The 23,344-nt window shown below is 42.2% G+C and overlaps 1 protein-coding gene across 2 annotated transcripts; it reads right to left on the reverse strand.

The window, feature by feature from the left end:
• Nucleotides 1-340: 340 nt before the first annotated feature.
• Nucleotides 341-23,012, reverse strand: pias4a (protein inhibitor of activated STAT, 4a). 2 transcript variants are annotated; one of them, XM_014216379.3, is made up of 11 exons: nucleotides 22,870-23,012; nucleotides 16,382-16,760; nucleotides 14,498-14,582; nucleotides 14,366-14,407; nucleotides 12,179-12,269; nucleotides 11,937-12,065; nucleotides 11,574-11,679; nucleotides 11,399-11,472; nucleotides 11,050-11,210; nucleotides 4,867-5,012; nucleotides 341-844 (listed from the first exon to the last, which is right to left on the reverse strand). In XM_014216379.3, exons 1-11 carry the CDS (start codon nucleotides 22,894-22,896, stop codon nucleotides 603-605), a joined length of 1,482 nt encoding a protein of 493 aa, XP_014071854.1. In that variant the 5' UTR covers nucleotides 22,897-23,012; the 3' UTR covers nucleotides 341-602. The 2 variants fall into 2 exon arrangements, with proteins under 2 accessions (XP_014071854.1, XP_014071855.1); XM_014216380.3 differs by lacking the exon at nucleotides 22,870-23,012 and adding an exon at nucleotides 22,812-22,831.
• Between the last annotated feature and the right edge of the window lie 332 nt (nucleotides 23,013-23,344).

Below are 23,344 nucleotides of genomic sequence, written 5' to 3' on the forward strand. Positions count from 1 at the left end.
TAATTTTTAGGGATTTTCTGACTTAAACCATTTGAAATACTGTTAGAGCCCATTTGCTTTGTCTTCATTGTCTGAATGAATTAAACAAGAAAGAAAGTTGGGGTGTTCAATTTCATCATATTCCAGAAAGATCTAGTCTGTGACTCGAGTCACAAATTCTTCATATAGGTTATCTTGACCTCTTACGACTGAACAACGATGATGCTCCATATCTCCCATTGCCTGCGATCACAAAAAGTGGCGAAACACCAAATGCTTGTGGCTTTGAGAGCCTTAAATTCAAGTCAAATACAAAGTACAAGGAGATGGAGGGGGAATAGTTTGAGAGGTTATCATTTTAAATTGTCTCTAAGGAGGGAGGATACAGAATGCTGGGAGAGGTGAGCCACAAGTGTTAGGGAGCAGTTGTTTCCAGTGGTGTATAGATGAAGCCTAACCACTCCAGAGGATGACAGTGCATGTATGAGAGTGTGTCTGTGTGTGGATAAACGCCAGAGAAGTGGGGGCAGGCGGGCGGGCAGGGGATGCAGAAGGGACTAATGATTTCCTGTCCTCCAATCAAGCCCAACCCTCTCTCTCAGTTTGTGGGGTCAATCCGCCAGTCAGTAGGCAGTGACCAGGTCCTTGTCATAGTCGTATCGGCCCCTCTTGGGGGCGGGGCTGTCCTGGCTGTCCTCAGTGTCGTCGCTGTCTCCTCTAGCCCCTCCCCCCTCCTCCTCTGAGTCCAGAGTCAGATCTACCACCACTCCTCCGCCCGTTCCCCCTGCCGTGGACCCTGCTCCTGACTTCCCTGTCTGGCTGGTGCTGCTGTGGGCTGGGGAGTGGCCGTTCGCCTCAGGAACACCTGGGAGGGAGAGGGGGGGAACAAGTGAACACTATTACAAACCAATGCTATAAAAAAAATATATATAATCTAAAATAAATGACCTACAAAGCATGGCGTATAAATTAGAACATTCTGAAAGTATTCAGAAACCCTTGACTTTTTCCACTTCTAAGTTACACCCTTATTCTAAAATTTAGAGGTCGACCGATTAATCGTAATTTCAAGTTTTCATAACAAATCGGAAATCGGTATTTTTGGCTGCCGATTTCTTTTTTTTTTTTTTTACACCTTTATTTAACTAGGCAAGTCAGTTAAGAACACATTCTTATTTTCAATGACGGCCTAGGAACGGTGGGTTAACTGCCTTGTTCAGCGGCAGAACGACAGATTTTTACCTTGTCAGCTCAGGGATTCAATCTTGCAACCTTACGGTTAACTAGTCCAACGCGCTAACCACCTGCTTTACATTGCACTCCACGAGGTTACGCGAATGCATAAGAAGCCAAGGTAAGTTGCTACCTAGCATTAAACTTATCTTATAAAAAACAATCAATCATAATCACTAGTTAACTACACATGGTTGATATTACTAGTTTATCTAGCCTGTCCTGCGTTGCATATAATCGCTTAGGTACACGTTGCTCCAACCATAAACATCAATGCCTTTCTTAAAATCAATACACGTGTATATTTTTAAACCTGCATATTTAGTTAAATATTGCCCGCTAACATGAATTTCTTTTAACTAGGGAAAATGTGTCACTTCTCTTGCGAACTGTGAAGACTATTTCTTCCTAACAAAGACAGCCAACTTCGCCAAACGGGGGATGATTTAACAAAAGCGCATTTGCGAAAAAAGCACAATCGTTGCACGACTGTACCTAACCATAAACATCAATGCCTTTCTTAAAATCAATACACAGAAGTATGTATTTTTAAACCTGCATATTTAGCTAAAATAAATCCAGGTTAGCAGGCAATATTAACCAGGTGAAATTGTGTCATTTTGAGTTCATTGCACGCAGTCAGGGTATATGCAACAGTTTGGGCCGCCTGGCTTGTTGCGAACTAATTTGCCAGAATTTTATGTAATTATGACATACCATTGAGGGTTGTGCAATGTAACAGGAATAACGTTTTGTTTTCGAGATGATAGTTTCCGGATTCGACCATATTAATGACCTAAGGCTCGTGTTTCTGTGTGTTATTATATGTTATAATTAAGTCTATGATTTGATAGACCAGTCTGACTGAGCAGTGGTAGGCAGCAGCAGGCTCGTAAGCATTCATTCAAAATGCACTTTCGTGCGTTTTGCCAGCAGCCCTTTGCAATGCATTGCGCGGTTTAACTCCCAAGACGAGGCTTGTGTAACCCATGTGAAATGGCTAGCTAATTAGCCGGGTGTGCGCTAATAGCGTTTCAAACGTCACTCGAGACTTGGAGTAGTTGTTTCCCCTTCCTCTACATGGGTAACGCCGCTTCGAGGGTGGCTGTTGTCGATGTGTTCCTGGTTCAAGCCCAGGTAGGAGCGAGGAGAGGGACGGAAGCTATACTGTTACACTGGCAATACTAAAGTGCCTATAAGAACATCCAATAGTCAAAAGGTATATGAAATAGAAATCGTATAGAGAGAAATAGTCCTATAATTCCTATAATAACTACAACCTAAAACATCTTACCTGGGAATATTGAAGACTCATGTTAAATTAACCACCAGCTTTCATTATGTTCTCATGTTCTGAGCAAGAAACTTAAACGCTAGCTTTTTTTTACATGGCACATATTGCACTTTTACTTTCTTCTCCAACACTGTTTTTGCATTATTTAAACCAAATTGAACATGTTTCATTATTTATTTGAGGCTAAATTGATTTTATTGATGTATTATATTAAGTTAAAATAAGTGTTCATTCAGTATTGTTGTAATTGTCATTATTACAAATAAATAAATAATAGTAAAAAAAAAAAACGGCTGATTAAATCGGTATCGGCTTTTTGGGCCTCCAATAATCGGCATCGGCGTTGAAAAATCATAATCGGTCGACCTATACTAAAATTCATTAAAATCGTTTTTTTCCCGCCATCAATCTACACACAATACCCCATAATGACGAAGCAAAAACAAGTTTAGAAATTGAAATATAAAAAAAGAAAAAAAAAAGAAATTTCCTTTAGGTGCCTTTTGGCAAATTCCAAGTGGGCTGTCATGTGCCTCTTACTGAGGAGTGGCTTCCATCTGGCCACTCTACCATAAAGGCCTGATTGGTAGAGTGCTGCAGAGATGGGAGAACCTTCCATAAGGACAACCATCTCCACAGAGGAACTCTAGGCGACCATTAGGTTCTTGGTCACCTCCCTGACCAAGGTCCTTCTCCCCGATTGCTCAGTTTGGCCAGGCGGCCATCTCTAGTAAGAGTCTTGGTGGTTCCAAACTTCTTCCATCTAAGAATGATGGAGGCCACTGTGTTCTTGGGGACCTTCAATACTGCAGAATTGTTTTGGTACCCTTCCCCAGATCTGTGCCTCGACACAATCCTGTCTTGGAGCTCAACGGACAATTCCTTCAACCTCATGGCTTGGTTTTTGCTCTGACATGCACTGTCAACTGTGGGACCTTATATAGACAGGTGTGTGCCTTTCCAAATCATGTCCAATCAATTGAATATACCACAGGTGGACTCCAATCAAGTTGTAGAAACATCAAGGATGATCAATGGAAACAGGATGCACCTGAGCTCAAGTTTGAGTCTCATAGCAAAGGGTCTGAATGCTTATGTAAATAGGGTATCTTTATTTCTTATACATTTGCACTTTGTCATTATGGGGTATTGTGTGTAGTTCGCTGTAGATTATTATGTTTATTTAATCCATTTTAGAATAAGGCTGATAAGAAAATATGGAAAAAGTCAAGGGGTCTGAATACTTTCCAAAAGCACTAAGTATCAAAATCAGTCTGCAAGAGCTAAAATGGAAATATTTGACATTAGGGCCGGGCAGAATACCATATTTTACTATATACACACACCGGTATTGATGCACGGACCGGTTTGGGTTTTTACTTTACCTTCTATAACGGTATTTCAATGTTTGGTTTGTTAAAATGTGATACGCCACCAGTTTTTATAGTTTACTCCATTTGCTACTTGAGTTGTTTCTCACCCTACTCCTTCTGCACGTACACACCAAGCCCTTCCCAGTCACTCAAGGAGACACGTTTTTGCTCGACCACAGTCACGAGCACTTGCTGCATGGTCAGATGTTGGTGACAATGATACGGCGTTACACTTTTCTTCTTAAAATATAAATCCACAAGCGTTCTAGAATTACAAACTGATAATGTATTGTACTGTCTGCAAATAGCTAGTTTGTCTTTTTGTCTTTTCAGTGTCAGAACAAACGTAGCTAACAAACAGATAGCAGTGCTGGTGTAGGCCTAGATCAGCATGTTTGTGCAACAGTATCTAGCTACATAAACCATGTAAAGTAATATCTAAATTAGGGTCTCCTGGGAAACACTGAGCATAACTTGGTTACTACCCTGTCGAAATAATTCCTCCCTGGCTTTATCCTTTTTCATTTCATTCGTTGTCATTTCAAACACTGTATTCAAAGTACTGCCCACTACAACAGAATAATTATTCTATGGCCATGATTCCAACAGTTCACTCAAGTGTTTTGATCTAAATTGCAAAGTCAAATCGCAATATTAGGGCTTGATTTTTTGCCAATATCATGCAGCCCTACGTGGCACAGTGTGGAAATGATAACAAATAAGTGCAGGCAATGTAGAAATTGATGAAAATGCAGACATCGTTGGCGGTTGAAGTTAAATTGAACAGTATAAAACAAATCAGAATTGAGAAAGACCCATTGAAAATCACTTAGAATGTATGTGCTGCCCCCCTAGGGTCATGGACTACTCAAATGATATTTACAACTTTTATCATTCAAAAACAAAATGCAGACATAACTTTTTTTCCTACAAATATCATGATGATATTTTGCCCATACCACCCAGCCCCATTTGACATGCACTTACATATATCCACTACAGGATAGTCGGGAGTGTTGCTCCGTTCCCTCTCCCTCTCCTTCTCATCTCGAATGGCTCTCCATGAACCGTCAGTCAGATATTCAATCTCCTCAATGTCCTCATGGGTCTCCTTTAAGATCTCAGATGCCAGCCTGGACACACAGAGACAAAAGAGTCAGGCAAATAAGTACATATCATATCAGGACACACAAGCAGGGATTGGATGTGTCCCACAACACACAACTCTCAAATATTAGATATACATTTTAAGGAAGTTTGTGGAAAGAAGCTATATATAGTTTCTATTTGTGCTGTACATTATGACTCAACAAATCAAAAGCGACAGTATCAAAAGAGATGCTCTATTGATTGTTTCCTCGTGGCAGAATCTGCATGGGGCTGACTGTTCAATGCCCCATATATTGAGCATTATTTTTGTGGCGAGAAATGTATATAGTTTAAATTGAAAATAACTTTGATGAGTCAAATATTTTTTTAATCTGATAAACCCGATGCCATGGTATTGGGACATGAAATCGGTTCCTAACTACCTTGAATTTGATGCAGTATAGTTGTCAAACCTCTCGACTTTAAGTGGTACTGATACATTATGCGATTTATACTAGTCTTTTTAGCCATGCAAGTTTTTTGATTGGCGGCAGACAAACATTCATTCTTTTCTCTTTTGAGTAAATGCCTCTTCCATGTTTGTGGCAGAGCTGTGATGAGTTGCTTATACTTTTGTATTGAGTATACAGCTCCATACCTGAGGCGTACAGCAACTCCCCGGCCCACAGCAGCACCAGCGAGAAGGGAAAGTCAGCAGGGTCCACGGCATGGGGGACGGGGAGGATTGGGTGTAAATGATGCATGTATTATGTAGGAACGTGAGCTGAGTGATAAGGGAGCCTAGGCATCTACCACCCTACTACCAGATTAGGGAGGGGGGCAATGTAGCATATGTTTTTGTCCTCCCACTTTGGTTCTGGAATTTTTGCAGATTGTGTTTTAGCTACTAATGTATCAATATTTATCATTTCCAAAAATTAGCTATGACCTAGCCAATGAAGACATAGCACAACTTTGGATTTCACCCCCAATCTCAAATGGTTTTGACAGTTTGGAAGTTTTTACAGAGAACTTCTCTTCTCTTGCTTCAGGCATTTGCAGTGCGCCTTGCAAAAGTGATTGCTGTCTTCATTATGACATTTTCAACTTTACCTTGTATATATAAAAATGACCATATAAACAGATTCTCTTTAAACTATAAAACCTATTGCTGAACCATCCAAATAAAATCTATTGTAAGCCCTGTTTAGCAGCTATAGCAAGATGAGTTGTGTCTCCAGTATCTTACCGGAATAAAAGTTAAACACATTTTCAACAGATAGATAACATTAACCTAGCAAATTACACAGGTTGTCACTCAACTAATAAAGCTCAATATCACGCAAGCCATTTTAGCATTTGAATGCTGAAAGTACTGCGCAGATGTGCTAGATCAGGAACAGGCTGCCTACCTCGTGTTGGTCAGTGCGCAAAGCTGGGCACAGTGCGCAGTTTGACTAGGCCTGGGGTTGTTTGGCATGCAAAATTACTGAAAAATCAATGACTGTCTACACAGTTGAATGGAGTTTGACACTGAATGAGAGAGGACGCATCAGTTGTCACAAAAGAGGAAGTATTTTTGGAAAGTAGAAATAATGTGATATGAGCAAATCATTTTTGTGAACCGGCGATTCATAAATTGTGAACAGATTTTTCAGATATTTTTTATTGGTTTGGGTCCGCGGATCGATGCACTTGTATCTTAACTCTCTAAATATAAATTCCCCTGTTTAGGGGACCTGCATGGTTCTGGTACCAGTTCCGTTCTGACACCGTAGATCGAAATGGCTTGCATTGAGCGGTAGCTCTGATTCTCACAGACACAGGAGTATATCTCATACGCCTATGTGAAGTAGGATGTAAAATCTAACAACTTGAAGCTGGGATGTCCCTCTTACCATTTAATTTGCTCTTCTGACTGTCCAACTCCTTGCTGAACCCTACGTCACATCGTAGCACAGGAGGAGAGTGGTTTCGTCCCTCTAGCGTATTCGATTTATAGCCAACTTTATCAAACGTAAAATGTATCGATTTCAAACAAAAACACTGTCATAGACAGACAAGATCAATATGAGATGAAAGGAGAGTTCCCAACGAGTTCAGGAACCCAAGCTAGAGCTGTGTGTGACGTTCACAGCGATAGGGCCAGACATTTTGATCAAGGGAGACCTTTAGAAAATATGCACCTTCTAACACTAAACATACAAATATGTATGTTACAGTTATAAGGAAGGTGAACTCTTATAGTTAGGTCATTTTATAAATGTGATTATATTTAGAAAGCACAAGTCGTTTCAAGCCTTATTCAGTTGTTGAATAGGAAATACATCAAATACTTCATTTTTATCACATTTGTACTGTGTACTTGAGCTTGTCCTCAAATGACTACACCTCAGCAATGTAACTATTTTTACCAGGAAGGTGAGATTTTAACCTTTCTTGGAGTATGCAGCATTACTAGTTATAGTTTATAGCCATCTAAATAATTACCTTTGGGGATTACGTAGATTACATTTAACCAGTTAAATATTTTAATCGGGGACCAATGCGCATTGGTGATATTACATAAAAAAAGGTAATAATTTTAACCAGCGTTGTAAACATTGAAATTAGGATAAAACTTCAATTTAAATACATTGACTTAAGTGTTTTCCATTAGCGCCGGCTAATCAGCGGGTTACATTTTCCACGTCATATTAATTCGGCTACTTCTCTTTTAAAAGTTTAATTCGCTAGTCCGTCGAGCCCTCCTGCTGGAATGAATGATATGCATCTTCTAGCCATCTATTGATAGGATAGGCGCCTGTCAGTCACATAGCTAACGATGACAGAGAAACACAGCAGAGAGGAAGAGGCCAAGCGAGAGGTTTCACTCTCGCCAAAATCTTTCCAAAATAAGCCCAATGCGTTTCTATTAGCTTTATTTTGGACCTAAACTTGTCGCCTGCCTTCCTGCCTTTGGGACAACGACTCCCATTGCTAGGGCGGAGAAATGAGCATCTCGTCATTATATACAGAGCTCTGGTTGCTAAAGTGAGTGACTCGTTTTGTCAGTCAGTGTAGCCTACCAAATTGCATCGGTGAGTGTCATTCATTTGGCTCTCTAATTTGCATAGGCTACTGGTTGGCCTAGGCTTCAGTGGCGATTAGCTGCCGATAAATTATGAAAACATTTGACGAAGATGATGAATCACTGCAGGAACAACAGAGCCTCATTCTGGTTCAAATATGATAATTAGCACACTCACGGAATCCAGGCATTAAAACAGAATTCAAAAATATATATTATTTTTAGCTTATTGACCTTAGCAGGGATTCAACTAAATGTATTAAATTACATTTGCCCAAGTTTATCATAAAACATGAACAGAATGCATTGCACTCAAAGTATTTCAGTCATCTTGACTTCTTCCACATTTTGTTACAGCCTTACTCTTAAATGGATTAAATAGTTGTTTTCCCCTTATCTACACACAATACCCCATAATGACAAAGCATTTTTTTTTTTTTTGAAATGTTTCAATATCACATTTAAATAAGTATTCAGACCCTTTATTCAGTATTTTGTTGAAGCACCTTTGGAAGCGATTACAGCCTGGAGTCTTCCTGGGTATGACACTACACGCTTGGCACACCTGTATTTGGGGAGTTTCTCCCATTCTTCTTTGCAGATCCTCAAGAGCTGTCAGGTTGGATGGGGAGCGTTGCTGCACAGCTATTCTCAGGTCTCTCCAGAGATATTGGATAGGGTTCAAGTCCGGGCCACTCAAGGACATTCAGAGACTTGTCCCGAAGCCACTCCGTCTCGGCTGTGTGCTTAGGGTCGTTGTCCTGTTGGAAGGTGAACCTTCCCCCCCAGTCTGAGGTTCTGAGCACTTTGGAGTAGGTTCATTGAGGATCTCGCTGTACTTTGTGCCGTTCATCTTTCCCCTCGATCCTGACTAGTCTCTCAGTCCCTGCCGCTGACACACTTCCCCACAGCATGATGCTGCCATCACCATGCTTCACCGTAGGGATGGTGCCAGGTTTCCTCCAGACGTGACGCTTGGCATTCAGGCCAAAGAGTTCAATCTTGGTATCATCAGACCAGAGAATCGTGTTTCTCGTGGTCTGATCAAATCGAATCTTATTTGTCACATGCTCCAAATACAAAGGGTGTAGACCTTACCGTGAAATGCTTACTTACAAGCCCTTAACCAACAACGCAGTTTTTATACATGTAGGTAGGGGTAAAGTGATAAACAGCGAGTAGCAGCAGTGTAAAAACAATGTAAATAGTCTGGTGGCCATTTGATTAATTGTTCAGCAGCCTTATGGCTTGGGGGTAGAAGCTTTTAAGGATCGCTTGCCGTGAAGTAGCAGAGTGAACAGTCTATGACTTGGGTGACTCGAGTCTGACAATTTTTGGGCATTCCTCTGACACCGCCTAGTATACAAGTCCTGGATTGCAGGAAGCTTGGCCCCAGTGATGTACTGGGTTGTTTGCACTACCCTCTGTAGCGCCTTAGGGTCAGATGCCAAGCAGTTGCCATACCGGGCAGTGATGCAACCGGTCAGGATACTCTCGATGGTGCAGCTGTAGAACTTTTGAGGATCTGGGGAGGTGTTGCCATGCCCTCTTCACAACTGTCTTGGTGTGTTTGGACTATGATAGTTTGTTGGTGATGTGGACACCAAGGAACTTGAAGCACTGCGTTGGGTCATTGTCCTGTTGAAAAACAAATGATAGTCCCACCAGATGGGATGGCGTACCGCTGCAGAATGCTGTGGTAGCCATGCTGGTTAAGTGTTCCTTGAATTCTAAATAAATCACTGACAATGTCACCAGCAACGCACCCCCACACCATCACATCTTCTCCATGCTTCACGGTGGGAACCACACATGCAGAGATCATCCATTCAGCTACTCTACGTCTCACAAAGACACGGTGGTTGGACTAAAAGGTCAGATTTCCACCATCTAATGTCCATTGCTCGTGTTTCTTAGCCCAAGCAAGTCTCTTATTGGTGTCCTTTTCGACCATGAAGACCTGATTCACGTGGTGTCCTCTGAACAGTTGATGTGTCTGTTACTAGAACTGAAGCATTTATTTGTGCTGCAATTTCTGAGGCTGGTAACTAAGGAACTTTTCCTCTGCAGCAGAGGTAACTCTGGGTCTTCCTTTCCTGTGCCGGTCCTTGTCATAGCGCTTGATGATTTTTGCGACTGCACTTGAAGAAACGTTCAAAGTTCTTGAAATGTTCCGGATTGACTGACCTTCATGTCTTAAAGTAATGATGGACTGTCGTTTCTCTTTGCTTATTTGAGCTGTTCTTACCATAACATGGACTTGGTCTTTTACCAAATAGGGCTACCTTCTATATACCACCCTACCTTGTCACAACACAACTGAATGGCTCTAACGCATTAAGGAAATAAATTCAACAAATTAACTTTTAACAAGGCACACCTGTTATTTGAAATACAATCTAGGTGACTACCTTATGAAGTTGGTTGAGAGAATGCAAAGCTGTCAAAGGCAAAGGGTGGTTACTATCTCAAATATATTTTGATTTGTTTAACACTTTTTTAGTTACTACATGACTCCATGTGTTATTTTATAGTTGATGTTGTCACTATTATTCTACAATGTAGAAAATACTCAAAATAAAGAAAAACCCTTGAATGTATAGGTGTGTCCAAACTTTTGACTGGTATTGTATGTAAATAAGGTATGTTTTTATTTTTAATACATTTGCAAACATTTCTGAAAACCTGTTTTCGCTTTGTCTTTATGGGGTATTGTGTGTAGATTGAAAAAATTAAATTCATACAGTTTGTATCTTTTAGAGACTCCATCCGTAATATAGCACGCTTACCATAGTTGGGTTTTAGTCCAAATTATCCAGGTCCTCAATAAGTGGATGTAAAATGTAGCCCAGTGTAGGTAGGCCATTGCAAGTTTTAGGTATCAAAGAAATTGCTCCAAAAATTCTAACCCATGCAAAGACCTTTAAAAGGAAGAGTGGTTCTCAAATTCCTGGAGAGTGAGTAGTAGTGGTGCTGTTGGTAAGTGACAAGCCTCAGCATGCCTTACTTACCCATCAATGGTGAGCAGCTCAAAGGGAGCCTGTTTGTCACACACGGGGCAGGTCCACGTGGGCTTCTTCTCATTCATTTGCAGGAAGTAGATGGCATCGAAACACTGCAAGTGGGCACAGGTGAGCACCCGACACGGCACTCCTATCCGCATCTTCACTAGCTGAGAGGAGGAAAAGGAAAGGGAGGTATGTTATGAGCATTAGGCTGTAGACAAATGGTGAGTGGTAGCCTGTTCCTCGTGTTGTGGTTTTGGTCAGTAACAACTGAAAGGTTTGAGACTTGCTCTTTAATAAGAAATGAAAGCATGACTGGGTGAATATGGCTTGTGGTGAGAGTGCAGATCCTCACAGGACAGATGAGGGACACCCGTAGCCCTGTGGTGGCGATCTCGTTCTCTGGATCAAAGCGTAGCTTGTCCTGGACTGGACACAGCAGAAATAAACTAGTTCAACGTCACACAACACAGGTGTAAACATTACTAAAATGCAATAAAGCATGAAAGAGAAATGGTGAGGCCACTTACTGCGTTCCCGACAGCGTTCTGCACTCTCCACTGAGCAGTGTTTAAGTTGGCTGAAGAGCTCTGCTGATGTGAAGACCCGCACTAAATACACTGCCACCGAGTAGCGCTGCACAGGACGAGAGGACATGAGTGAGCACTGAACAGAATGAACACACTGGAAATAGCAGCAGATATCATCTGAAGCTGTCAACATTTAGACAGCTGCCAAAAACAACCACACCATTTCAAATACTTGTCATGGAAATGAATCAAAACAGCTTGCAATTACATTGCGTACATCAGAGTTTACTTTAGATGTGCAAAAGGCATCGCCTCTTGGCAAGGTTCTAAAATAACAATGTAAAGTTTCAACCAGAGACTGACCTTGCCGAAGTTGCCCCATGTGACAGTGGCCCGGTTGGTGGCAGTGGAGAGGTGTAACCAGGGTGTGATGTTGACTGGGCGACAGGGACGACGCGGTTCCACACCTGGCTTATTAGACGGATAGTAACCCTGTGCAGAACAAATATAGACATGTTTAGCAACCAAGATATTGGCATTTTCTTCTGATTTGTTGGTTGGTTTGTTTGCCTGAGGGCATGGGATTCCCCAGCTTGACTACTTACTGGTACATGACAGTAGGACTGGTTGACTTTGACAGCAATATTGGGAGGGTACTGATCTTCCTGGACACCGATGGAGTCTGTATAACAGATTCTGTAAAGGATCATAGCAACAGCACAGGAGGTTATCAATGGTTATCAGTGTTAGATGGCAACATATGTAATCCTCTTAAACACAGCCATTCAGCCAATGGTTGTGGTGGTCAGATTTGTCATTCAATACACACATAAAATGTACACTGCTTTGTTGGGACTTGATAAAGTTGATAAAGGACACAGTAGAGGAAACTGTATAATTGTCTGTAAACTTTCCAAATGTCGACAGAACAAAATACAATAGACGGGTGAATAATTTTTCTAACCTGTGAAATAGACCATGTGACAAATGCAGTAGAAATGCTTTGATGCACATTTTGTGATAGAATAACCATGTTGCAGTCAAGAAATGCTACACTATATATACACAAAGGTATGTGGACACCCCTTCAAATGATTGGATTTTGAAATTTCAGCCAAAATCGTTGCTGACAAGTGAATATGGCAGAGCAGCCACACAAGCCTAAAATCACTATGCGCAATACCAAGCATCGGCTGGAGTGGTCTAAAGCTCAACCACCATTGGTCTCTAGAGCAGTGGAAACGCGTTCTCTGGAGTGATGAATCACGCTTCACCATCTGGCAGTCCAATGGACGAATCTGGGTTTGGCGGATGCCAGGAGAACGCTACCTGCCCCAATGCATAGTGCCAACTGTAAAGTTGGGTGGTGGAGGAGGAATAATGGTCTGGGGCTGTTTTTCATGGTTCGGGCTAGACCTCTTAGTTCCAGTGAAGGGAAATCTTAATGCTACAGCATACAATTACATTCTAGACGATTCGGTGCTTTCAACTTTGTGGCAATGCCCTCATGCACAAAGCGAGGTCCATACAGAAATAGCTTGTCAAGATCGGTGTGGAAGAACCTGACTGGCCTGCTCAGAGTCCTGACCTCAACCCCATTGAACACCTTTGGGATGAATTGGAACGCCGATTGCGAGCCAGGCCTAATCGCCCAACCTCACTAATGCTCATGGCTGAATGGAAAAAGTCCCCGCAGCAATTTTTCAACATCTAGTGGAAAGCCTTCCCAGAAGAGTGAAGGTTGTTATAGCAGCAAAGGGGGGGACCAACTCCATATCAACGCCCATGATTTTGGAATGAGCTGTTGGAAAAGTATTCACACTGCAGTGTATTAGGCTAAATATTAAAAAAGCTATGATGAACTTCACAGGATGGTGAAAGTGCACGAGTTTGATGCGCCAGAGTGGCGCGGCAGTCTAAAACACTGCATCTCAGTGCTTGAGGCGTCACTACAGACACCCTGGTTCGAATCCAGGCTGTTTCACAACCGGCCATGATTGGGAGTCCCATACGGCGGCTCACAATTGGCCCAGCATCATCCAGGTTTGGCCGTCGTTGTAAATAAGAATGTTCTTAACCGACTTGCCTAGTTAAATAAAAAGGTACAAATTATTATTATAGTTTTTTTTTTTTTTTTTTTAAATGCTCCTTTCCAATAAAGAGGGCCTTAAATGTTATGCTGTTGGCATGATGACTGATGCTTGACTGTCAATTGACAAATAAAATAAAACTCACTGATCCATAATCTCATAATGAAGCCTACCCTCTATGCTGCATCTGCAAGCTGTTGGCTAGAGCGCATGTGCCAAGAGCAAAGTGGGCACACTTGCTGTGTATTGCAGACTTTTGTGCCAAAACCATCTAAAATGTGTTCTTGCATATTCCAACTCCCCCTGAGACAGCCGTAGGGAATGGGATCATGCCACAGTCACCATTGTCCACCACCCCTGGAGCAATTGGGGTTAAGTGCGTTGCTCAAGGGCACAGCAACAGATTTTTCACCTTGTGGGCTCTGGGATTCAAACCAGCAACCTTTCAGTGACTGGTCCAATGCTCTAATCTCAAGGCTACCAAGAAGACAATTTCATGGAAAACCACTACTGCAGGTAAAATGTGCATAATTTTTGTTTAAATGTTAGTATATTCACTTGAATATGGTTGAACAAATTGATGGAAGCCTAGCTATTCTGATCTAGAATAGGCTTGAACTGTATGTACCGGAAATTACCTATGCAATTGTGGGATTGGTGTGCTGTTATGTGTTGAACAGTTGAGAACGCTTGTAAACTCACCTAAGAACCACCTGGATTGCCTTCATTCCTGGTCGAAGCTCACTAAAACAAAGGAGGGAATGTTATGGTACCCATTCAAAGTCACAAGCAGTAGAATAAGACAGTTAACTTGAATAAAAGTGTTACACTCACGTTGAGTTTCTGACTTGGTCCGCTTGGCTCTGTGTTAATTCAAATATGCATTGACTGTCCTGCAGTTTCTCACTGTTCTGGGCAACTATAAGGACAGATGCAGAAGAAAAAAAGATCCATACACATACCATAACTTCACTATGCTTCGCAATGTTCAAAATGTCCTTAGTACTTCTCATTGTAATGTCATGTTTCTGTCATTAATATATAGTGTCTTTGGAATGTATTCAGACCCCTTAACTTTTTCAACATTGATGAGAAAAGTCTGTAACCTAACAATTTACACTCAATACCCATAAGAACAAAGCAAATTCAGTATTTTAGAAAGGTTTGCTAATTTATAAAATTTTATAAATGGAAATATCACATTTACATAGGTATTCAGACCCTTTACTCAGTATTTTGTTGAAGTGACTTTGGCAGTGATTACAACCGAGTCTTCTTGGTTATGACGCTACAAGCTTGGCACACCTTATTTGGGGAGTTTCTCCCATTCTTTTCTGCAAATCCTCTCAAACTCTGTCAGGTTGGATGGAGAGTGTTGCTGCACAGCTATTTTCAGGTCTCTCCAGAGATGTTCGATCGGGTTCAAGTCCAGGCTCTGGCTGGGCCACTCAAGGACGTTCAGAGACCTGTCACAAAGCCAATCCTGCGTTGTCTTGGCTGTGTGGTTAGGGTCGTTGTCCTGTTGGAAGGTGAACCTCCCCCCCCCCAGTCTGAGGTTCTGAGCACTCTGGAGCAGGTTCATTGAGGATCTCTGTACTTTGCTCTGTTCACCTTTCCCTCGATCCTGACTAGTCTCTCAGTCCCTGCCACTGAAAAACATCCCCACAGTATGATGCTGCCACCACCATTCTTCACCATAGGGATGGTGCCAGGTTTCCTCCAGAAGTGACACTTTACATTCAGGCCAAAGAGTTCAATCTTGGTTTCATCTGAACAGAAAATCTTGTTTCTCATGGTCTGAGAGTCTTCAGGTGCCTTTTGGCAAATTCCAAGTGGGCTGTCATGTGCCTCTTACTGAGGAGTGGCTTCCATCTGGCCACTCTACCATAAAGGCCTGATTGGTGGAGTGCTGCAGAGATGGGAGAAACTTCCATAAGGACAACCATCTCCACAGAGGAACTCTAGAGCTGTGTCAGAGTGACCATCGGGTTCTTGGTCACCTCCCTGACCAAGGCCCTTCTCCCCCGATTGCTGTTTGGCCGGGTGGTTATCTCTAGGAAGAATCTTGGTGGTTCCAAACTTCCTCCATTTAAGAATGATGGCCACTGTGTTCTTAGGGACATTCAATACCTCAGAATTGTTTTGGTTCCCTTCCCCAGATCTGTGCCTCAACACAATCCTGTTCGATTGGGTTCCTTTGACCTCATGTCTTGGTTTTTTTTCTCTGATATGCACTGTCAAATGTGGGACCTTACATAGACAGGTGTGTGCCTTTCCAAATCATGTCCAATCAATTGAATTTACCACAGGTGGACTCCAATCAAGTTGTAGAAACATCAAGGATGATCAATGGAAACAGGATGCACTTGAGCTCAATTTCAAGTCTCATAGCAAAGTGTCTGAATACATATGTAGGTAAAAGTTTTTTAAATATTTTTAAAACATTTGCAACAATTTCTAAACCTGTTTTCACTTGTCATTATGGGGTATTGTGTGTAGATTGCTGAGGATTTTTTATGTATTTAACACATTTTAGAATAAGGCTGTAACATAAAATGTGGAAAAGGTCATGGGGTCTGAATACTTTCCAAAGGCACTGTATGTGTCGGGCCAGGTTTTTTTTTACTGACTATAAGAGCTGACCAGGAACTTTTTGACCTCTACAAGGACTTGAGTAGACCGAAAGCTCTCTACATCTTACTGACAAAAATCACTCACTTAGCTCTGTTGGTGGCAACAGCGTCTCCAGAGTTTGGTAGAAGGGCAGCGACGCCAGCTTGACCTCAGCCGCAGGTGTGGAGGACAGCTTGGGGATGCCGTTGAGGTAGTCTGTGCCCTGAGTGCCTGTGGGGGAGGAGCTGAGGGAGGAGTAGGCCACCGGGACCCCCTCCGGGCGCCGAGCAGCCAGCCAACCCGACGCCTTGGGGAAGCGTGACTCGTACAGCTGCCGCACGTTCTTCAGCAGCTCTGGGCTGTACTCTGTCTGCACCAGCCTCAGCGCCCGTCCCACCAGGTCATGCTTTAGACCGCTCTTACTGCGGCCCATGGAGGCCAGCAGCGTCTGCAGGTCAGACACCCGGAAACTCTTCACCATGTTCTGAAGGGAAGACACAAAGGAGAGAGTGATAGAAAGAAGAGGGGAAGTTTTGGATTACCATCTGGATTCCTTGAGCTAGGCAAGTGCCAATAACTTAAAAAGGTAGCCTACACTACAGTTACTCAACCCTGCACATTAAGAGGCTGCTGCCTTATGTACATGAAATCACTGATCACTTTAATAACGTTTTACTCATTTCATATGTACAGTTGAAGTTGGAAGTTTACATATACCTGAGCCAAATACATTTAAACTCAGTTTCACAATTCCTGACATTTAACCATAGTAAAAATTCCCTGTCCTAGGTCAGTTAGGATCACCACCTTATTTAGGAATGTGAAATGTCAGAATAACAGTAGCGAGAATGATTTATTTCAGCTTTTATTTCTTTCATCACATTCCCAGTGGGTCAGAAGTTTACATACACTCAATTAATATTTGGTAGCATTACCTTTAAATTGTTTAAATTGGGTCAAACATTTTGGGTAGCATTCCACAAGCTTCCCACAATAAGTTGGGTGAATTTTTGCCGATTCCTCCCGACATAGCTGGTGTAACGGAGTCAGGTTTGTAGGCCTCCTTGCTCAAACAAGCTTTCTCAGTTCTGCCCACAAATTTTCTATAGGATTGAGGTCAGAGCTTTGTGATGGCCACTCCAATACCTTGACTTTGTCCTTAAGCCATTTTGTCACTACTTTGGAAGTATTCTTGGGGTTATTGTCTATTTGGAAGATCCATTTGCAACCAAGCTTTAACTTCCTGACTGATGTCTTGAGATGTTACTTAAATATATCCACATAATTTTATTTCATGATGCCATCTACTTTGTGAAGTGCACCAGTCCCTCCTGCAGCAAAGCACCCCCACAACATGATGCTGCCATCCCCGTGCTTCCCGGTTGGGATGGTGTTCTTCAGCTTGCAAGCCTTCCCCTTTTTCCTCCAAAAATAATGATGGACCTTATGGCCAAAGAGTTACATTTTTGTTTCATCAGACCAGAGAACATTTCTCCAAAAAGTGAGATTTTTATCCCCATGTGCAGTTGCAAACCGTAGGCTGGCTTTTTTAATGGCAGTTTTGGAGCAGTGGCTTCTTCCTTGCTGAGCGGCCTTTCAGGTTATGTCGATATAGGACTCGTTTTAGTGTGGATATAGATACTTCTGTACCCGTTTCCTCCAGCATCTTCACAGGGTCCTTTGCTGTTGTTCTGGGATTGATTTGCACTTTTCGCACAAAAGTATGTTCATCTCTAGGAGACAGAACGCGTCTCTTTCCTGAGCGGTATGACGGCTGCGTGGTCCCATGGTGTTTATACTTGTGTACTATTGTTTGTACAGATGAACGTGGTACCTTCAGGCGTTTGGAAATTGCTCCCAAGGATGAACCAGACTTGTGGAGGTCTACAATTTTTTTCCTGAGGTCTTGGCTGATTTCTTTTGATTTTCCCATGATGTCAAGCAAAGAGGCACTGAGTTTGAAGGTAGGCATTGAAATACATCCACAGAGACACCTCCAATTGACTCAAATGATGTCAATTCACCTATCAGAAGCTTCTAAAGCCATGACATCATTTTCTGGAATTTTCCAAGCTGTTTAAAGGCACAGTCAACTTAGTGTATGTAAACGTCTGACCCACTGGAATTGTGATACAGCGAATTATAAGTGAAATAATCTGTCTGTAAACACGAGCATTTCGCTACACCCGCAATAACATCTGCTAAATGTGTATTTGACCAATACCATTTGATTTGAAGAGCTGTGCACAGACTTATCTATACAATTACCTGGTATAAAGAATTTAACACTCAGCATGTTAACTACAATTATTTATGCTAAATTGAAATACACTACATGACCAAAAGTATGTAGACACCTGCTCGTCAAACATCTCATTCCAAAATCATGGGCATTAATATGGAGTTGGTCCTCCCCTTTGCTGCTATAAACAGCCTCCACTCTTCTGGGAAGGCTTTCCACTAGATGTTGGAACATTGCTGCTGCGGACACTTGATTCCATTAAGCCACAAGAGCATTAGTGAGGTTGTGCGATTAGGCCTGGCTCACAGTCGGCATTCCAATTCATACCAAAGGTGTTCGATGGGGTTGAGGTCAGGGTTCTGTGCAGGCCAGTCAAGTTCTTCCACACCGATCGACAAACCATTTCTGTATGGACCTCACTTTGTGCATGGGGGCATTGTCATGCTGAAATAGGAAAGGGCCTTCGCCAAAACTGTTGCCACAAGGTTGGAAGCACAGAATTATCTAGAATGTCATTGTATGCTGCAGCGTTAAGATTTCCCTTCACTGGAACTAAGGGGCCTTGCCTGACCATGAAAAACAGCCCCAGACCATTATTCCTCCTCAAAACTTGATTCATCACTCCAGAGAACGTTTCCACTGTTCCAGAGTCCAATGGCGGCGAGCTTTACCCCACTCCAGCCGACGCTTGGCGTTGCGCATGTTGATCTTAGGCTTGTGTGCAGCTGCTCGGCCATGGAAACCCATTTCATTAAGCTCCCAACGAACAGTTCTTGTGCAGGCGTTTCTTCCAGAGGCAAACAAGGACTGACAATTTTTTTGCTCTACAGCACCCGGCGGTCCAGTTCTGTGAGCTTGTGTGGCCTACCACTTCGCGGCTGAGCCGTTGTTGCTCCTAGACGTTTCCACTTCACAATGACACCACTCACAGTTGACCGGGCTGCTCTAACAGGGCAGATATTTTACGAACTGACTTGTTGGAAAGTGTGACGCAACATGTAAAGTGTAAATGCAACATGTAAAGTGTTGGTCCCATGTTTCATGAGCTGAAATAAAAGATCCCAGAAATGTTCCATATGCAGAAAATGCTTATTTCTCTCAAATTTTGTGCACATCTCTGTTAGTGAGCATTTCTCCTTTGTCAAGATAATCCATCCACCTGACAGGTGTGCATATCAAGAAGCTGATTAAACAGCATGATTACACAGGTGCACCTTGTGCTGGGGGCAATTAAAGGCCACAAAAAAATGTGCAGTTTTGTCAAACACCACAGATGTCTCATGTTGAGGGAGCATGCAATTGCCATGCTGACTGCAGCAATGTCCACAAGAGCTGTTGCCAGAGAATTTAATGTTTACTTCTCTGAGAGAAAAAAAACAAACCCGCACACTGCTCTTGATAGCATCAGTGCTCTTTAATAAGCTTTACGTATCAGCCTCAAGGCCTTCATCAGAGCTGTGATTTTTTTTCAATATTTTTTTTCATTAGCACCCTTATGTAGACATAGCTTCACCCACATCCATTCCATGCATCGAATGTGGTTCGAGTCGAGGGAAAAATAAGTGTTACCAAATATAACATTGTGAATTTCATAAATACTCTAATAAAAGGGTGTACATAAAACATATTAAACACGTCTGTAAAACCACAATGAGGACATCAACCTACCAAGCAAGTTTTCATAAATCATTGGGTACAGCGCAATAAAAACAGAGTAATCTGAAATGGGAGCATTCATTCATGTTCAAAACAGTTCCCAATAAATAACATTAATACGTGCTCCATCACTCATGTTATCTACATGATTAAATGTACATGTGGATTGTGTTATGTAGGTTAAACCTCTTGTTCTCTCAAACAGAGAATTTGTGAACATAAGTTAAAAATCAGGAGAAACAACAGGGATTATCCAGTCCCAGTACATTTTAAATGACCAAAAATATGACATTTCTACCTTTAGATTGTGTGGCATAGAGAAAGTCAAGATATCAAGACAGGGGAGGTGATATAAATAATACTCTCAGCAAAAGAGAATGTTTTTGGATTTTCACCCTCCAGACATTATTTCCTAGGTGTCTTAATGATGAAATGCCAAGTATGTTATGTTGTAAATTTGATCAATTAACGCCCAGATTTCAGATGATTCTGACGTCACACTTTATTTGAATATTTATCAAATGCACATTGTTGTTTTGGTAACACTTACTTATTTTCCCTTGACTCTAACCACATTCGATGCACGGAACGGATGTGGGTGGAGCCATGTCTACATAATTTTACAAATTTTAACTCAAAAGCTCTGACGAAGGCCTTGAGGCCAATACGTAAAGCCTATTAAAGAGAAGTGATACTATCAAGAGAAATGTGTGGGTTTCTTATTTTTTCCCTCATCTTATTCAACTGTTACCATGCACCTTCAAAATAAAAGACAGCTCAGATGTGCGAGTGCCCTTTGAATTTTTTATGTTAATTTCTCTATAATAAACCGCATCCAATGGTGGTACGTCTAACCTGGGTTGCTCCTCTTTTCAGTTCGCTGCAGCTAGCGGCTTGGACGAGCTGCAAAAAAAAACCACTCAAACTCCACTGTTATATCTCCATCTCTTCATTCAAAGACTCAGTCATGGACACTTACTGACTGTTGTGGCTGCTTCGCGTGATGTATTGTTGTCTCTACCTTCTTGCCCTCTGTGCTGTTGTCTGTACCCAATAATGTTTGTACCATGTTTTGTGTTGCTACCATGCTATGTTTTCATGTGTTGCTGCCATGCTAGGTTGTTGTCTTAAGTCTCTCTCTTTATGTAGTGTTGTGTGACTTGCCTAGTTAAATAAAAGGTTAAATAAAAAAAATAACCGGCCTCACAACCGCATACCACATGTAACCACGCCAGCCCAGGACCACCACATCTGGCTTCTACACCTGCAGGATCGTCTGAGACCAGCCACCCGGACAGCTGATGAAACTGTGGGTTTGCACAACTGAAGAATTTCGGAACAAATTGTCAGAAACAGTCTCAGAGAAGCTCATCTCCGTGCTTGTCGTCCTCACCTGGGTCTTGACATGACTGCGTTTTGGTGTTGTAACAGAGTTGTGGGCAAACGCTCACCTTCGACGGCCACTGGCACGCTGGAGAAGTATTCACTTCACGGATGAATCCAAGTTTCAACTGTACCGGATAGATGGCATCGTGTGGGTGAGCGGTTTCCTGATGTCAACATTATGAACAGAGTCCATGGTGGTGGTGGAGTTATGGTATGGGCTGGCATAAGATAGCCATTGATAAAACACATTTGTTCGTTGTCTATTTCAATGCACAGAGACACCCTGATGAGATCCTGAGGCCCATTGTCGTGCAATTCATCTGCCGCCATCACCTCGTTTCAGCATGAAATGCACAGCCCCATGTCGCAACGATCTGTACACAATTCCTTGTAACTGAAAAATGTCCCAGTTTTTCGATGGCCTGCATACTCACCAGACATGTCACCCATTGTGCATGTTTGGGATGCTCTGAATCGACAGCGTGTTCCAGTTCCCGCCAATATCCAGAAACTTCGCAGAGCCATTGAAGAGGACTGGGACAACTTTCCACAGCCTGAACAACTATATGTGAAGATGTGTCGCTCTGTATGAGGCAAATGGTGGTCACGACCTTACCTTTTTTTTAAGGTATCTGTGACTGACAGATTAATCTGTATTCCCAGTCAAGTGAAATCCATAGATTAGGCTTTATTAATTAATTTTAATTGATTGATTTGCTATATGAACTGTAACTCAGTAAAATATTTGTTGCGTTTATATTTTTGTTCAGTGTAGTTAGAAAAGTCTTGCAAACTAATTACATCAGTCAATCTCATCAATTCAGGTTCATTTCTACAACTCGTGTATCAGGCTTGCAGCGTGTAGAGGTGGACAGCGGCATTGCCAATTGCCTTGTCTGACAAGAAGCTAGGCTAGTGGGTAAACTAACGTTAACTCCACTAGCTTTGTTGTTATCCCAACAGTGAAAATACGTCCATTTGACAAGTCAAAGTGCCAGTGGATGGACCGAATGTTCAATGCAATCTCTCGCTTAAACATTGAATGACACAATTTCGCACTGACTCCCTGCTGGCGACTGTTTTTATGGCCTCATCATTCATTTTCCATGTCCCTGCTAGCTAACGTTAGCTAGACGCACTTAGCGGCGAAGAGAAACCAGTTTCAATATAGCTACCAATTAATCAACCATCACTAAGTTAAACCCTTTTATACAGTATTCATGGGAAACCTTTACAGTTTCCCATACTAACCGGCCATCTCCCACGCAGGCCCTTTCCTATCAACCCGGTCGAGCGGATCTCTGCTTACCATCGCTTCCACCAGTTCGCCCGCCATCTTTGTACAGCAGCCCCGCGAGAGGCAGAGCCGAAAGGTAGTCCTTCACCAGTGAGAAGCAGACGGGTCGCTCGCTGCTCGACGCTTCTCTGCTTCCAATCACAGCGCAACCACACTACGAGCTTCAAGGAGTACGTTGAAAGGAGGCGTGTCATCATTGTTTTAAAGTGACAGTACAACTTTTAAAAAACACTCAGAGACAGGCCTCCCATCTATGTAAGGCCTTACTTATAAGAAAACATAACCAGCCACCAAGTAGCCGAACGCTGGAGTTTGCTGAGTTTTATACTATCGAATCAAAGAGGACATGCATTGTGAAAATTATTCAAATTCAAAACAAGAGGAACGCATGACCTGTTAAATGGGGAGGAGCGCATGGCCCCAATCAACTCCTGTCCGAGTGAAAATTCCGCTTCGGGAAATGCAACGTACCATTGGATATCGAATA

The sequence above is a fragment of the Salmo salar genome, chromosome 10 (genome assembly GCF_965601325.2).
Source record: "Salmo salar chromosome 10, fSalSal1, whole genome shotgun sequence".
In the NCBI taxonomy this organism is placed as follows: domain Eukaryota; kingdom Metazoa; phylum Chordata; class Actinopteri; order Salmoniformes; family Salmonidae; genus Salmo; species Salmo salar.